The sequence below is a fragment of the Brachypodium distachyon genome, chromosome 2 (genome assembly GCF_000005505.3).
Source record: "Brachypodium distachyon strain Bd21 chromosome 2, Brachypodium_distachyon_v3.0, whole genome shotgun sequence".
Classification (NCBI taxonomy): domain Eukaryota; kingdom Viridiplantae; phylum Streptophyta; class Magnoliopsida; order Poales; family Poaceae; genus Brachypodium; species Brachypodium distachyon.
The window spans coordinates 44,401,241-44,417,660 of NC_016132.3; the positions used below are offsets into that span (position 1 = coordinate 44,401,241).

At 46.0% G+C, this 16,420-nt stretch overlaps 1 protein-coding gene across 1 annotated transcript; it reads right to left on the reverse strand.

The window, feature by feature from the left end:
• Nucleotides 1–2,697: 2,697 nt before the first annotated feature.
• Nucleotides 2,698–5,275, reverse strand: LOC100839700 (cytochrome P450 72A15). Its single transcript, XM_003569350.4, has 4 exons — nucleotides 4,656–5,275; nucleotides 4,324–4,568; nucleotides 3,397–3,781; nucleotides 2,698–3,320 (listed from the first exon to the last, which is right to left on the reverse strand). Exons 1-4 carry the CDS (start codon nucleotides 5,187–5,189, stop codon nucleotides 2,889–2,891), a joined length of 1,596 nt encoding a protein of 531 aa, XP_003569398.1. The 5' UTR covers nucleotides 5,190–5,275; the 3' UTR covers nucleotides 2,698–2,888.
• Between the last annotated feature and the right edge of the window lie 11,145 nt (nucleotides 5,276–16,420).

The following is a 16,420-nucleotide window of genomic DNA, read 5'->3' on the forward strand; positions in this document are numbered from 1 at the left end:
TTACCTCCATGTTTGGCAGCGTGTGCCGTGTACACAATACACTGTTTCCTCAGTCTACGCCAAAAGATGCAAATAAATCCCCTCCCCAAACAGGCTAAGTGAATAAAACGTCAAAATCGGACCTTTCTACTCATACAGGCTCACGCGAACAATCCCCTATCATCTCATCTTCTTCTCGTGCTCCTATCCCTTCGGCCACCCTATCCATCTCGCTGCCCCCATTTCAAGCTCAAGCGCCACCCCAACTCCGTCGTCAAGCTTGATAGCTGCATTTTTTCCTTCGTCACCCGTCTTCACCGTCGAGATTGGCCTTCCGCGCTACTGTGGTAGATGTCGTGCACTGTGCTAGCAAAATCACTCTTCTTCAGCTACCACTCTCTATTGAGGCTTATGAATGAAACATGCATATTGCACAAGTGGCATGTTAGCATCCACTCTTTCTCGCAATGTACTGTGATAGAAAACTTCCACTATTCTGCTGATTGATTTTTACTTTCATTTTGTGTGATGCTTGAACTGTACTGTGACTGCAAACCACGTAATAAATTGGCTGTGTGTATCAATTGATGTAGAGGCCGGGGCATTCCCCTTTTCGAAAAGAAGAAGAAAAAAAAACTCTTCCTCGCAATGAAACACACATATTGCACAAGAGCTACCACTCTTCCTTGCAATGAAACACACATATTGCACAAGTGGCATGTTAGCAATGAAACACACATATTGCACAAGAGTTACCACTCTTCCTCGCAATGAAACACACATATTGCACAAGTGGCATGTTAGCAATGAAACACACATATTGCACAAGAGTTACCACTCTTCCTCGCAATGAAACACACATATTGCACAAGTGGCATGTTAGCAATGAAACACACATATTGCACAAGAGTTACCACTCTTCCTCGCAATGAAACACACATATTGCACAGTTTGGCACGCCACCCAAACTGGCTGAAACACCCGTGCTACCATTTTCATATGGCTGCACCCAGATTCCACAGACTCCCTGGCCACTAGTTACTTGAGGTACCACCCTTGAAGTATCTTGATTTGTTGGTGTGCTTGGTGATGAGCTTGTCATTTGAAGATCAACATCACATGAGCTACTCATTGATTAGACAGTTCTCCCACCGGAAACCTGTTTAGCGCCAACCTCTAGTTTGGCTAAGGCCATGTACAATGCTGGACTCTTTCGTAGGCGTTTGAGAAGCAGAGATTTTTTTTTAATATCTTATATAAAAAGATAAGAGTCCAGATCTCCAATGCAAAGTGCTTATTTGAGACGCTAACAAAGGCTTGGTCCATGTTGATCTCAGCGGAGAAAAAGAGAAGCACCCCAGGGACGCTAACAGAATTCGGCCATGTTCATTTCTTCCCTAACCTCGTCAATCCAAGGGGAATGGCAGGGATTGGGAGGGATTTTAGTTCATTTTCCCATCGATCCCTCCTAATCCCTCCCAATTCAAGGGGATTGAGCAAAAAATGAACGAGATCATCGGTCGGGATTCAGGCCTAACAGCCGGGATTCTTTTCCCTGGGGCATGTACGAAGCGCCCCGTTTGACGTGGCCTAAGCAGAAAAGGTTCATGCATGTACCGTGTATTTCGATCCAAATTAATTATTTACACCTAATTATATTTTTCTTCCGAAGCAAAGATCACCCAAATACGCATCCCAACCCATTTGTTTAGAGCAACTCCAATGTGATCTCCGAAATTTCGCCTCCAAATGCTTTTTTGTTCATTTGGGGGAGTAAGTGGACATGTGTCCACCCATGTCCACCCTCATCACCCAACCACACCCCTCAAATTTCTCTCCCAAATTAGTTTTTCCTTCTCTTTATCCTTTCCCCTTTCCTTTTCACGTTTTCTTCTCATTTTTCCATCTCTTGTTTTGGGGCCGGGACGGACAAAAGAGCGCACCGAACAATGTCCGGACATCTCAAACCTCTCCCAAATTTGGGGCAAGTTTGGGGAATGTGTCTAGACAAACATGTCATTTTGTCCATTTCGGGAATGCCATTGGGAGATGATTTTAGAGGCAAAATTCTCATATTTTCTAAATAAGACATTTGTGATAACTTTAGGAGATGTCATTGGAGATTCTCTTACTCCTGCATCATGCTTGGTGACCACAAAAAGGGCCCACAACCATTCCAATAAAGAAACGTTACAAACTTATCACTAGCTCAAGCAACGGGCTAAATATCTTCAAAATAATTAAAGTTCTTTTTTTATTTTTTTTACTATTAACAAATATTCATCTCTTACGTTACTAACAAATTATCTTACTTCATGTAATTTTAACTTCAGAGGCAGAGGGTTATCCTCCTTTTTGAAAAAAATATATGCAATTTTAACTTTCACATCTCATGTCTACGTGCATTTATGTCAATTTATATTTTTCTATCATTTAAATTAGGGAGTGTCTATTTCTTAGTCTGATGAAGAGTTTCTCGTCCTTTATACTCGCATCAATCTTTCACGAATCTCAGTTATCGGATGTTTTTTTTTGTGGGTAAAAGGGAAAGACGGTTGTTAGTATTGACTTAGAAATATCTGATTTTTTTTGAAATAGTCATTTCTCAGTCGTCAAAATAGCAGAACTGTTTAAATTAGCAGACACAACATCAGACGCCACCATGAAGTAATACGAGATAAAACTGGATGGTCGTAACGGTAAAACAGCACCCTGGCATGAGCACCACAGAAGCTAGTAATACTTTATAGATTCTTCGATCAGTAAAAGACAGTTGGGAGTTGGGACCATGCGAAAGCCCGGAGTTTTATTAGCACGAACAAAAGGTAACTAGAGCTTTATTACATAGCTAGAATTTATCATATAGGCACGCAAATGAACAACATCTATATTAGGAGGAGATCGCAGTATTATGAACTGATTCCCCGGAGCTTAATCTGGGCACCATGCATGGGACGCAACATCATCACGGTGTGCGGCGCATGGGCATACGACGGTGCGAGCTCGAACTCAAAGCGCTGAAGGATCATGCACAATGCCATCTTGGCCTCTAGCAACGCAAAGTTCTGTCCGATACAGATCCGCGGCCCCCAACCGAACGGAAGGAATGCGCCCGGATTCTTGGACGCCTTGGAGACCCCTTCCGCGAACCTATCCGGCCTGAACTGATGCACGTCGGTTCCCCAGATTTCCGGGTCATGGTGGATGAACAATACGGGCATCTCGAAGACCACGCCGGCGGGGTACCTGATGCCTCCGATCTCAATCTCTTTGTATGTTCTCCGGGTCAGTGCACTGGCCGGCGGGTACAGTCGGAGAACTTCATAAAGAATCATTGTCACCTGCAAGTCATATTGGTACTGTTAAGAGATTGTTGTTGCAATGAATCAATTGATTTCAGCAAGTACTGGTACTCACGAATTTGAGTCGATTAAGACCCTCGTACTCGGGTTTCTGTTTCCCAAACAGGGTAACAACTTCTTCCCTTGCCCGGTCCTGCCACTCTGGGTGCATGCTGAGTACGATCATTGTCCATGTGAGCAGCACAGATGTCGTCTCCATACCGGCGAAATAGAATAGCTTGCACTCCTCAACCACCTCTTCTATTGACATTGCTAAGCTGGATTTGCCGTTGGCATCCGTGTCTGTCATGCTCGACTCCAGTAATAAGCCGAGTAAGTCGTCTTTCGTGCTTTCTCCTTCCTGCATAGTTTGCAGCCTTTTCCCAATTAGACCACGTAGAATGGACTCAATCTCGTTATTAATTTGCTGCATCCTTCGGTTATTTTTGGTAGGAAAGGACCTGGAAATGACATACCCATTAGTCCATTACATTGTCAGTGCATACAAGCTATCGCTGCTGCTGCAAGAAACATGGTTGAGGAAAGGTACACTAAGTACTCTGTTCAGTAAACAAGATCAGAGTTATGTAAATTCTTTCAAATAAATGAAATGGGGAGCTTGCACCCTTAATGCAAATGAAAGTTACGGAGTATGTAAGTTCTGTTCTCCAATGATCACAGTCAAGTTTCACCTCACATCCTTGCACCGTTTTTTAGCAACGTATAATATCTTTTGGTAGAGAGAATAATATATTGATTAATAAAAGCTGCTCGTCAAATAGCCAATATTTCAGAGGGCGGTTCAACCAAATGAGATTGTTAATGAAGTTTAATTGGTAGTAGTAAAACAGAGTCATGCTTAGTGCTACTGAAATTTGATTGGTACTCCCGCCGATACATAAAAAATGTTGCCAACTTAATATAAAATTTGTATTAACTTAGTAAAAATAGATGACAATTTTTATGGATTGGAGGGCAGTAGTACTAATAAGCAGTAACTCACATGTAACCGGGAATGAAAAACTTGTGAACGGCTGCCATGAAGCGCCCAATTTGCTCGTTCTGCAGTTGGAAAATCCTTCTTCCTTCCCGGTAGCTGCTGCCGAATGCGGTGTGTGAGATGACATCTCCGGTGAGGCTCTGGAGTTCTGAGCAGACATCCACCTCCCACGAGCCGTCAGAACCAAGGGACTCTGTCCATCTGCTGACAAGCTCTTCGCAACACGCAGAAAATGCGGGCATCATGAGCTGCAGATTAAGCAAAGGTCGGCGTCAGTCACACACCCATGGCAACATATAATGCATTCACAAACTTGTTGGACATAATATGAGTACCTTGAGCTTCTCGAGATGGAATGCAGGGTTGAGTATCCTCCTGTGCGTGACCCATTTCTCGCCCTCGTAGCTCCCCACGCCATCAGCGAGGAGCCTGGACAGCGCCGGGAACTTCATCTTCTCTATGTGGCCAAACTTGCTGGACATCACTTCCCTGACGAGGGCAGGATCCGTGATGGTCACCTTAGGCAACGGCCCGAACCAAGAGATGCACGGCTTGCCGTGCTCCTGGACGGTTTTGTAGAGGAAAGGCAAGATGCGTGGGCCGATGTCGTGGCTACCCAGAGGCATGGGCTTCGACCACGCCTCCCTGTTTAGCCGGGCGAAGTCGTTCACATCGCCGGTGAGGAAACGGTATGACGTGCCATGGAGGCCCTGCGCGCGAAGCGCCCGCTCCAGCCGCCTTGGCTGCCACCACAGCTGCTCTAGCAGCCGGGCGGTCTGCCACAGAAACACGAAGCCCAATAGGCCGCAGACCAGGAAGCCCCATGGCGCTGAGGCTGGAGCTAGACTCGGCAACGATTCAGGAAACATTGCAACTATGTCAAGGGGGCTCGAGAAGAAAGGCTAGAAGACAGTGAAATTGTAGTTTGACTGGATGTGATGTTCGGAGTGGGAACTTCTTGATATATATAGAAGTGTATTGAAGTCTACTGTAATCATTTGTTTAAGGTCATCCACCGCGGGGCCGTTTTGGATCAAATGGACACTTCAGTTCGCTTTTTGTCCGGACGCGACCTCTTTCTGATCCAAATTTGCTCCAGGAATGGGTCGGGCCGGACGGTCATGTGTATGAGTAATAAAATGGACCAAATGGATGACCTCCGCTGGAGCAGTGACAGATCCAAAACGGACAACGAACCAAAAAAAAAAGACAAAAACGGAGCTGGTGATGCTCGTTCTTGCAGTGGCATGTGGACGTGTCGGTCAACCATGCCAAACGGTCCATGCCTCGGCCCCAAGGAACTTGGCAGGCAAGAAACACCTATTGGGATCTGATACGGTAGTGACGCGCGCTGGATGTCCACCCACCATGTGGCGGCCGTTTCGTACTTTCTTGATCCTTCGTGTTGTTTGCCGGAGCCGAGACATTGTATCTGCTTCCACCGAGCAGAGTTAATCTTTCCGAAAGAAAAGAAAACCGAGCAGAGTTAATTCCCGTTCAGTGCAAAAGAATCCTGAAACAGTGAAAGCTTTAAGACTCCACTACCTTCGATAGCAGGCCCATCTTGCCACCATGGAATCGCTAGTGATGTCACCACGTGAGAGTACATCACTCTCTCATCACTGCAATCTATCTGAATTCAGCCACTCGTCTCCTCCTTTGCCTAAGTGCGTTCCAATAAGGCAAAACAAAACAAACTGTATATCTTAGTAGAGCACAAGCCAAAGCGTTGGTGTAATGGTCCATGAATGGGCCATGGAAGCAAAAACGTGACGTGCTGCGTAAGACTATAAGGGATGCTGGCCAATGAGGGACCAAGGCAGTGTTGACCAAGGTTTTGGTTACTCTGTGGTATTTTCCCTTACCGCTCGGTCACCACATTTCCCTCCTCGCCCTCCCTCTCAGAAATAGGTTTACCGATAAAAAAATCTTTCTTTTTTCATTTAAGCAACGAATGAACACCCTTATATTAGGGTAGATTGCTCCATCCATTATACTATAGTTGTATTCACATGGTTACATATTGTGCAACACATAATCATTTTGGGAAGAAAAACTTTTGCATTCAAAAGTTGATTAAAAATCTCATCCCAGTAAAAACGGCTGGAAGTTTCTAGTTATCCTGGTTACCGCAAACCGCCCCCTCCCGTCTCCCACGGGAACAAAAAAACGACTCTAGTAGCAAAAACCTTGGTGTTGACGGATCTGCGGTTAGGCGGCATGGACATGACATCAGAAAGCAACATTGCGTAAGACGGTCGATGCATGTACAATTCTAATACTCCCTCCATCTGGAATTACTTGTCGAAATATTACATATATCTAGATGTTTTTTACACATAGATACACCCGTATTTGGGCAAATACGGGTCGGAGGGAGTAAGTGTTCTTGTGTTCACCCGCCAACCTTATTACTATAGCCGGTACACTGACTTGTTATATCTGGCTCTAACAACTCTGTACTAATATTTGACATACATATTATTTTTCTAAAAAGGAAGACGTTCTTCCCGACTAATGCAGAATTCACACAACCAATTCATCGTATGCGTAACATGAAGTAACAAGTATACGACTGGATTTAACAACTAGAGGTAACAATTATAGTACACTTACTGCAAAAAGAAACTTCTTCAATTCGTGTAGGGAATGAAAAGTCCAATCCTAAACTGGTCTTATGTTTTGTGGTCCTGACCAGATTACAACCTCCGTGATTTTAATGATTTCTCGACCTTGAACCTTCAAAGTTTGAACTCTCGGTTAATCTTGACCTTGGGCTTGTTTGGCACAAAAAAAAAGGGTTTTTTATTCTGTGCCCCTCATCCCTTAGCTGTACTCAGGAATACCCAGACCTCATAAGTGTGCTCGCTTCTAAACTTGTTTGCTTTCTGCTTCCTCGCAAATGCCCTCACGGAGAACCTGCTAACGGTCAAGCCCCTTTGACCGTTTGCTTCCGACGGGTGGGCCGCGGGGAGTGCTGACAGGTGGGGCCGGAGCCGTGTTTCTGGCGTGTGGGGCTGCGAGGAGACAGTGCAAGCGGGCAGGTCTTAACGGGTCTGTTTACCTTACATGTGGACCACGTCCGTGCGTCCTGACAGGTGGGGCGGTCATCGTTAATGACAGCTGGGGCCGAACCACAGGATGACAGGTGGGTCGAGCCAAAGCATGACAGGTGGGACGAGGCTTCAGATGACAGGCGGGGCCAGGGTCATCTTTCCTTACATGTGTAGCCTACTTGCTCTCCTTTACTCTTGCTCTCATTTACTCTCACCCAAATCCCGACCAGAACCTTAAATCGGCGGAGGACGGCGGTGGCGCTGCGGCTAGTAGGTGTGTAGAAACGAACGAGAAGCGATGATGGCGAGCACTAACCCACCTCCGTAACACAACATCGGTAGCTGCTGCCGATTCGAGGAGGAGATATTTTGCCGCAGGGAGCCTGATATCCGGCCCGATGTGGCCGAGATAGTGATTTCCCGCACCTCCGGAATGGAAGAGAAGGCGGCGAGGCTGCGAGGTAAAGCCATCGTTGCTACCATCCATATAGGATCAGCGCTCAATCCGCCAGCCACTTCGGCTGAAGAGGTCATGGCAACTCTGAAGCAGCGCTGCAACTTCAAAAGGGGAGTGCGCATCACGGTATGTCTTGCGCCCCGCAACTTTCTGATTCGTTTTGATTCGAGTGATGATTGCACGGCAGCGGTGATGCAATCGATGCGCATCAGGTGCCCTGCCGGCAACATCTCGTTTCGCCCCTGGACCTTCATCTTCCGTGGAGAGGAATCAAAACTGCCTTTTAACTGTGTTCTTAGCTTGGATAGACTGATGGAGGATGTGCAAGAGCTGGAATTTGTGAAGAATTTGATTAATCAGCTAGGAGGCGAGTTCATGGCAATTCTGCGTAGGACTAATCCGAACTGCGTGAAGCTCAGGGCATGGATGCGTGATCCTTGTGCCACCGAAGCGGTTGCTGATGAGAGTGCCTAGTTCGGCCACACAACCAGCTCCTGAATATGCTGATAAGCTCATTGATGATTCAATTGCAGCGGGGGCAGAACCAGAAACCAGACGTGCTGTGTCGTTTGGGGTCATCGTCCACGTCCATGAAAAGGTCGATAGGTTTCATCTTCTTACTGATGGTTCGGACCACAACAACTGGGACTACTCTGATTCTTCTTTAGATGATGAAGCTTATCTGGACTATGGTGGTTCTGGAATACCGCGAGGAAATCTCACTCGCCTCCATGAGTTCCCCTGTTTTGCTGGCGCTGTAGATGGCTTAGGTCCTCCAAAAGGTGTTGATGTTGTGTTCTGTTTAATTCATGTTGATTTTGACGTATGTTGTTCGAAAACTACCTATTTGTACTGATCAAGAGCATGTTGTTGCTCTTTATCTGAACCTGGGCATGTACTGTTATCGGCACTTATCATTTCCTATGAATTTCTTTTGCAATTTAACTTCCTCCAAATTGATTTCTGACTGCACAAATGAATAGCGAATGGAAAGTTATGCAAGATTACCAAATTTTAATATGTTATGAGAAGGTTGACTTTTGTTGATCAGGAAATTTATAGCGACATTTGGCTGTCCCAGCCCACCCAAGTGGACAATTTTGGATGAAACTTAAAAAGTGAACTTGCTCCAAATTGATTTCAGATTGCACAAATGGAATCCGAATGGAAATTTATGCAAGATCACCAAATTTCAACTTGTTTTGTGAAGGTTGACTTTAGTTGACCAGGGAAAAAATAGCTACATTTGGCTGTTCCAGCACACCAAAATGGCTGCACTCAAATCAAATCCATTCGCGTTGACCGGGATCTAAATCCACTCAAATCCATTCAAATCTGCAAAAGTAAAGAGTTTGTTTGAACTTTTCTTCGAGGAGTCAAGTACTAACAATGTTTGCATACTTCCAATAACTGTTTCACAACTTCAAATCATGTATGTCATATCATTTTGGCCCAAACACAACAAATTTAATTGAATTTGAAATTTAAAAAATATGAAAACACGTCCAAATTGAAAATGCTTTTGCATAGATGCAATACATACCAAATGTGCTTAGTGTGCCAAATTTTATAAGATTTGGACCAAGTTTTAAATCCAAATGTCAAAATGAGTTCATTTCTCCAACAACTCCGTATGTGGTGCAATGTACATGAAGTACATTGTGAAATTTAGATAATGCTCTGATATTTTTTATGTGATGAAGGATGACTAAAAATTGACACTTGCATAAAATCATAATTTTCGGACAACTATTTCATATTATTAACATTTATATACTTTTGAGTTAAGTGTAAATCACAGTAATGAAGTAATGAAGGTATAGAACATTTAATTTTCATTTCTGAAATGGTTTGCTAATTTTTGAATATCAAATTCACTAAAATTTGCTTGTTTTTCACATTTTTGATGTCAAACGTGCGCAATACTAATCCCAGAAGATTTAGACAGCTTTGTGAGTGCATCACAAGTGTTTCCACCAAATATGAGATTTTCTGGACTTCGGATACTATATCTTCGTACATTCTTTGAATTTCTGAGTTTATTCATGAAAAATAGATAAACCCATGGAACTGAACAGAATGATGAGAAAATCGATGAAGAAAAGTTGTGTCTGGACCATACAAGTCGAGCAAAATTGGATTCCATCCGGTTCGGTCCAATTTGAAACCTATTTGTGCATGAAAATAGGGATTCAGCACACCAAAATGGCTGCAGTTGGAAGAACCCCCAAGATTCGACATTCTGTAAATTATTCTCTGATTGCACCAATAGAAAGTACATGAAAAATTAAGAATACAGGTGAAATTTCAATCCCATTTGAGAAAGTTGACTTCGCGTTTATCAGGATTTAAATCCACTCAAATCCATTCAAATCTGCAAAAATAAGAGTTTTTTTGAAGTTTTCTTCGAGGAGTCAAGTACTAACGATGTTTGTATACTTCCAATAGCTGTTTCACAACTTCAAATCATGTATGTCGTATCATTTTTGCCTAAACACAACAAATTTAACTGAATTTGAAATTCAAAAATATGAAAACACGTCCAAATTGAAAATGTTTTTGCATACATTTCTCCAACATCTCCCTGAGGTGGTATCTCCCTGAGGTGCTTTTGCATACACCACCTCAGGGAGATGTGGTGTAGTGTACATGAAGTACATTGTGAAATTTAGATAATGCTCTGATTTTTTTTACGTGATGAATGTGTCACTAAATATTGACACTTGCAGAAAATCATAATTTTCGGACAAATATTTCATATTGTTAACATTATTATACTATTGAGTTAAGTGTAAATCACAGTAATCAAGGTATAAAATATTTAATTTTTCATTGAAACCTATGTGTTTGGGTTCTAATAGGTTACAATGGGTCCAATGGACCTTTCTTAAATTAATTTCCTATCGTAACTGTGTTGAAAAAAGTGATTTTTTCATTTAATGCCGAAATTTTCTGAAAATCTAAAATATGTACAAAATATAGTAAAATTGCTCCAGAAATTCTGAAATTCATTGAGAAGAACAAGTAACATGTAAGGGTACCAAACAAAAATTATTATATGTTCTAAACCTTTATTTACAAATGTTTTGGACCCAACACTTGAAAATTGGATGAAACTCTATCAGTGGCAGGTCAAGAAAAGCCCGCCACTGATGTAAGCCCGCCACCCAACACTGATAGTTATGGCCGGTTCGAACATGGATCCCCTGACGTACGTTACCCTGCAGTTTTGTCACTGACTGGTGGTCCTCATGCCTGACAACCCCACATGTCAGTGACTCTATGTCAGGGGAGGCTACGTCAGAGGATCTCCTTCCGGTTCTTGTAATCAAACTCACTTTTTTCAGTGTTTGTTGCATTATTATTTTCTGTGTTTGTTGCATTATTATTTTCAGTGTTTGTTGCATTATTATTTTCAGTGTTTTTGCATTATCAACGATTCTTGCGGGTCATATAGAAATTTGAATGGATCTTGAAAATACACACACACACACACACACACACACATATATATATATTTCATCTCTCCAGCATTACATATAGAAATATATAAAAAAGGAAAAATACATATGGAATTTTATTCCACGCTCCCGGTGATCCTCTCCAAGGCCTTGGTACATGTCTCCTGTGTACCGATCAACGATTGTAGCACTTCCACGGAGACTTGTACCATCATCGTCGGCGAGGGTGGCAGTGGTGTGGGCGACAGCGCTGGCGGCAACGCACGGCGCGACGACAGGGCCGTAGGAGCTGCTGGAGGCGCCGACGGTGGAGGAGGCGGTGTCGGTGGTGCAGGTTGCGGGAACGGTTGACGTACCACCGGCGTAGGAGCAGGTTGGCCCCGCGACGGAGACACGACCTTCCTTTTACGGCCGCCTCGCTTGATGCCAGACGTTGGCGGAGGCGGAGGCGGCGTCGGAGTTCGACGCCGTGGTGGAGACCGGCGGCGTCCACGACCACGGCGGCCAGTGCAGCGCCGCCTACTACGTATTTCATCTTCGTCCGATGAAGTCAAGAACGCCGTCCGTCTGTACGGACTCTCTCCGTCGAGCTCCCTATTCTCCGCTTCAATGGAGGAGCACTGGAAGGAGACCCCAGACCACCGTGCCATGTCGATGGATCTTTGGTATCAGGGAAGAAGGCTAGATGGAAAGGCCAGAATGATGTCACGAAATAAATAGGCGCAAAGCTTGTTTGACACGAAAAATACTTAAAAAAGTATCTCTCGTGCGCCGGGGCAAATAAAATGCGGGCGCGCCAGTGTACCTAAAGACACAATCGAATATAGGAAAATATGCATTTTAGTAATCTCACTTAGAGAAACAAAATTACAATTTCCCTTATAATAGAGTGCGCTCCGTGGCTTGCTAGCGCGGCCAATATAACATGGGCGATTGTAGTGTCTTGATTCACGGGGCCTCGTAAAGTTCCCGCTTAATTACTCCCGCGGCTCGTGCCGCGAGACACCTCCGATTAAGCTGCTGCAATGGTCGTTGTCTTCGAGTCTCGTCTTCCTCGTGTGCTTGGTGTAGCCGGACATGGAGGCGAAGTTGAGGGGCGGGGCGGTACTCCATCGCTCCAGCAATGCTTACCCGTAGACCACCGGCTTGTCGTTGTCCGATGAAGGAGATGTCTAAGCCTCGTCGGCTTAGACAGGATGGGTGGCCTTCGCCTTGTCGATGCCAGGCCTAGGGATGACAGCCTTACCAATGTCGGACGGGATGACTTGCCAGCACCTCTTCGGTGCACGCAAGTAACATACTTACTTCATCGGAGAAGGACTAGTCGATGGATTAAAGCCTCGCCTCGTCGATGCTTGGATGATGTTGGGGAAGAGTGTCGATGATGGTGTGGACGGTGATGTGTTGATGATGTAGGATGCCCCGCGTGGGGCGATGGCATTTAGTATGATGCCATGTTGGTGAAGAACGCGCCAAGCTAGCAACGTGTATGGCGGTGTCACGATAGTCGGTGAAGAGTTCCCCAACCCGGGTTCCACGCATGGCGGAACGTGAAGAGGAAAATACCCGCAGGCTGCAAGTCACAGCCTGCGGTGAGTACATGTCGCCGTACTGCTTGGCATTGAGCATGCCGGTGACCGGCAATCTCGCGTCCAAGCCTGGGTCGACGATAGTTTCATGTGACTCATGTATGAATATACGTGGCCTTAGGCAGGTCCAGGGCGTTCTTCGTCTGCGGCCGCCTGCGGCGCGGCGTAGCTGCCCTCTTGCCTGGGACACACGCGGCCGCCCTTACCTCATGCACGAGGCTGCTGTGCATCGCCGCTGCCTCGGGGAGCCTCCTTCTCTGTACCTGTGTGTTTCCATCGTTTAAATAGGCACAAGCAGTCAGCGTTTATGGTAAGAAGAATTATGGGAAGACGCCAGCGCACGTCCGGTGCTGCCGTGAGCTTTTGGAAACTGCTGCCTCGAGAGCCTAGCAGCGGGAAGGGGCAAAGAGGGCTTGGTAGGAAGGGAGGAGGACGACAGAGGGAGTGCCAGAGCGGGCCGTAGAGCACGGATTTGATGGTGCGCTGGGACGAGGAGAGCACGCGGAAGGGCGCGATGGCCGGGGAGTGGGGGGGGGGGGTCGCAAAGGCCGGGCCTAGCTAGATGAGCGCGCTGCGGGTGATGGCCCTGTCGGAGACGAATATGGCGGGCCGCGAGGAGAGGAAGGAGAGAGTGAGGATCGGCCTGTGGCGGCGAGGGAGGTCCGGCCTCGCGGGCTTGAGGTCGGACCGCGCACGCCAGAGCAAGAGGAGCGGGCTGATGATTGGGATGGCCGGCGCGGATGGTGGCAGCGGGAGGAGGAAGATGGGGCGAACGGGTTGGGTTCGAGTCGGCGTTGATGTGTCACCCAACATGTGGGCCCCACCTTCCAGGATTCAAGCAAAACCACCAACATAAACGGTTTTTGGGTTAAGTGAGACGTTTTGACACAACAAGTGTGGTTCTGTGGACTGTATTGCGTTAATTGTGGCTCCGCGACAAAGCTGTCCAAAAAGTACGGTTTAGTGAAATTTACTCTTTATGTTCCTCCTCCACCCCTGGAAGTGACCATGGCGTCTGTAAGGAAGACATAGTTAAGTCGGTGAGCACCTTCTTTCGGATTGGGCTGATGCCGCCAGGGGTAAATGACACTACAATTGTGCTGATACCCAAGAAGACCAACCCTGAAAATTCTAAGGATTTTAGACCAATCAGCCTGTGCAACGTTGTGTATAAAATCGTGGCTAAATGCTTGGTGAATAGGATTTGTCCTTTCCTTAACGAGATCATTGGCCCCACACAAAGTGCTTTCGTGCCTGGGAGATTGACCACGGATAATGCCATCGTGGCTTTCGAGTGTATACATGCCATAAAAAACGGGGCCTCAAAAAACAACAAGTTTTGTGCGTATAAACTCGATCTGGCCAAAGCATATGACAGGGTGGATGGGGGATTCCTGGAGCTTGCACTTAGGAGGAAAGGTTTCGATGAAAGGTGGATTTCGTGGATTATGTGTTGCGCCACCTCTGTTAGGTACTCTGTGAGATTTAATGGTAATACTCTAGACCAATTTGTGCCAAGCAGAGGTCTCCGGCAAGGAGACCCGCTGTCCCCCTTTTTGTTCCTGTTCGTCGCGGATGGTCTGTCCACAATTTTAAACAATCAGGTGCTGGCTGGGAACATCGAAGAGCTCAAAGTTTGTAGAGGGGCACCTGGTATCTCCAACCTTTTGTTTGCTGACGATAGCCTTTTATTCTTTAAGGCCGAGCGAGACCAAGCAACAAAAATCAAGAATGCCCTGGCAAGGTATGAGGCCGGAACTGGCCAAAGCCTTAGCCCTGCCAAGTGCTCGTTGCTAATGGGCCGGAACTGCACGGACGGAGACAGGGCAATTATCTCGAGCATCCTGAACGTCTCGAACCAGGCTTTTGATGAGACGTATCTGGGGCTCCCAATTCCTGAAGGAAGAAGAAAGAATGGAAAATTTCAATCTATTTCTGAGAAAATTAACAAGAGAGTCGGTGACTGGAATGAGAAACACCTCTCCGCCGCCGGCAAAGAGGTGATGATCAAGGCGGTGCTACAAGCGATACCCACGTATACCATGAGTGTGTTTAAATTTCTGGCAAACCTTTGCGAAAGCATCATGCAGCAAATAAGAAATTTCTGGTGGGGAGATGAAAAGAATACTCGCAAGGTGCACTGGACGGCTTGGGACAAACTGATCAAACCAAAATGTCGAGGTGGTGCGGGATTCAGAGATCTGCAACTGTTTAATCAGGCCCTCCTGGCCCGAGAGGCATGGAGGCTCTTGGTTAACCTGAAAGTTTATGTGCAAGGGTGTTGAAGGCGAAGTACTATCCTAATTAATGGCAACTTGACAGACACTGCCTTCATAAAAAATTCCTCACAATGCTGGCAAGGAATCGTCCATGGCTTGGAACTCCTTAAAGAGGGGATTGTGTGGCGTGTCAACTCTGGAGAAAAAATTAGAAATTGGCGCGACAATTGGATCCCGAGAAGCAATCTGAAAATGCCTCTTATTAGGGGCCGGTCAAGACTCAGGTGGGTGTCTCAGTTGATACAGCAAAAGACGAGAACTTGGAATGAAAATCTGATCTGTGAAATTATGCACCCGATTGATGCTGATGATATACTAAAAATTAGGATTCCTAACTTTGATGGTGAGGATTTTGTCGCATGGATGCCGGAGAGTTCAGGCATGTTCACAGTAAAGAGTGCTTATAACTTTGCTGATGAGAGAAAATATAACAACTACCCTATCGGTTCTAGTATTAATCCCTCGGGCGACAGAAGTCTCTGGAACCTTATACGGAAATGTAACATTCCCCCCAAAGTTCGGGTGTTCACCTAGAAACTTGGAAATGAAGCTCTTGCCGTGCAGCAGAACAGGAGCAAGCGCTTCAAGAAGGAGCTTCCCCAGTGCTCTATTTGTGGGATGGAGGAAGAGGACAGACACCACGCGGTTGTGACATGCCCTAAATCGAAAGCATTGCGTGAGATGATGAGGGCACACTGGAGTCTCCCTTCCGAACTCCTTCTGGAAGCAAATGATAGTGATTGGGTCCTGCTGCTCCTGAACCAAATAGATGCCAAAACTAGATCATACCTGCTGTTGCTTTGGTGGAGGTGCTGGGACCTCCGGAATGATATGATATTTGCGAAAGGTGACAAATCGATTCGGGCCTCGGAGAATTTCTTGCTGACCTTGGCTGATGAGAGCCTATACCCTGTGAACATTTACTCGGAGGGGCTCAAGGGGAAGGAAAAGTTGGAGTGCAAACGACCCAAAAGAGACAGGCTTACTGGCCTCCAGGATCGGATGCCCCGCAATCCCGGTTCAGTGCTGATTTAGACAGATGCCAGCTTCTTCTCAGCTGATAACACTAGGGCCTGGGGTGCATTTGTCCTGGATGGTGAGCATAGGATAATCAAGTCCGCTTGGGGCTGGTTAAGTTGTGTGAGCAATGTTGAGGAAGCTGAGGCTTTCGCCTGCAAGGAAGGTGTGAGGATCGCTAATGAGCTTCCTCGGTGCAACTTTGTACTCGAGACCGACTCTCTCAAGGTGGTCAACACAC